At 53.8% G+C, this 1,289-nt stretch overlaps 1 protein-coding gene across 2 annotated transcripts in view; it reads left to right on the forward strand.

Moving 5' to 3' along the window:
* LGMN (legumain) overlaps nucleotides 1-799 on the forward strand; it is a 55,512-nt gene extending 54,713 nt beyond the window's left edge. For both annotated transcript variants that reach the window (XM_011991754.1, XM_011991757.1), the window contains one exon: nucleotides 389-799. In XM_011991754.1, coding sequence (XP_011847144.1) covers nucleotides 389-649 — 261 coding nt within the window. In that variant the 3' untranslated portion in view covers nucleotides 650-799. The remainder of the gene's footprint in view (nucleotides 1-388) is intronic.
* The last annotated feature ends 490 nt before the right edge of the window (nucleotides 800-1,289 follow it).

Raw genomic sequence — 1,289 nt, forward strand, 5'->3', positions numbered from 1 at the left:
CGCCCGGCTAATTTTTTGTATTTTTAGTAGAGATGGGGTTTCACCATGTTAGCCAGGATGGTCTCGATCTCCTGACCTTGTGATCCGCCCACCTCGGCTTCCCAAAGTGCTGGGATTACAGGCGTGAGCCACCGCGCCCGGCCGCAGTGGTTGTTTTTTGATACAAATGTTTGCATCATGCTGGAAGATCCCCAAGAGGCAGGTCTTTCTGGCCATCGCAGAAGTGGGCACAGACATCTTTGGCCTTTCTCGGAATGCATTGATTATTATTTCCTCGAACCTGCGGGAGGCTGAGGGCTGTGTGGAGAAATGCACTTCTCACTGTTCCTGGGTCCCCGAGAGACCGCGTTCAGGGAGGCACATTCTGACAGGCCGCGTTTCTCCCCAGGCCAGGCACCTCATTGAGAAGTCAGTGCGCAAGATCGTCTCCTTGCTGGCAGCGTCCGAGGCTGAGGTGGAGCAGCTCCTGTCCGAGAGAGCCCCGCTCACAGGGCACAGCTGCTACCCAGAGGCCCTGCTGCACTTCCGGACCCACTGCTTCAACTGGCACTCCCCCACGGTGAGCCGGCGGGGCTCTCCCCATGTCTGGAATCCGGAAGCTGAATTCATATTGTCCCCCGGCAGTCACACTGGATGGACAACTTTATAGAAGGTTCCATCCAGGCTGAGAAACAGTGGGCTCATTTCAGAGAGGACGAAGGTTGTCCAAATTCACTGATTTTAAATCTTGGCCCCAGAACACTCCTCTCGTCCCAGTGGTAGGAGAGTTTACCAGAGCCATAGATGACAGATGACAGCTCTCACTTCTAGTTTGAAAAACGGTTACTTCTCTTCACACTTCTGCTGTCCCTGCCAATCCCCACCCTCGCCTCTGCCCCTCACACCAGCCACACACATCTTCTGCCTTCTGGGTCTGTTCTGACCTCTTCCCAAGACAGTTGAGGTCGGGTGTGGCCCGTGGAGGAGAAGTGCTGAGTTTCTGCAGATGTAGAATTGGAAGGCAGCTGAAAAGCCTCCTGGTCAGTAGCATGTGGTGCTTCGATCCTTCTAGAGAAAGGTTGGCAAACTGGCCTACAGGCCTGTTTCTCCCTCATAACCTGTTTTTGTAAATAAAGTTTTATTGGGACCGGGCGTGGTGGCTCATGTCTGTAATCCCAGCACGTTGGGAGGCCCAGGTGGGTGGATCGCCTGAAGTCAGGAGTTCCAGACCAGCCTGGCCAACATGGTAAGACCTCGTCTCTACTAAATATACAAAAATTAGCCAGACGCTGTGGTGCACGCCTGTAATT

Source organism: Mandrillus leucophaeus, unplaced genomic scaffold (assembly GCF_000951045.1).
Source record: "Mandrillus leucophaeus isolate KB7577 unplaced genomic scaffold, Mleu.le_1.0 Scaffold4, whole genome shotgun sequence".
NCBI lineage: Eukaryota > Metazoa > Chordata > Mammalia > Primates > Cercopithecidae > Mandrillus > Mandrillus leucophaeus.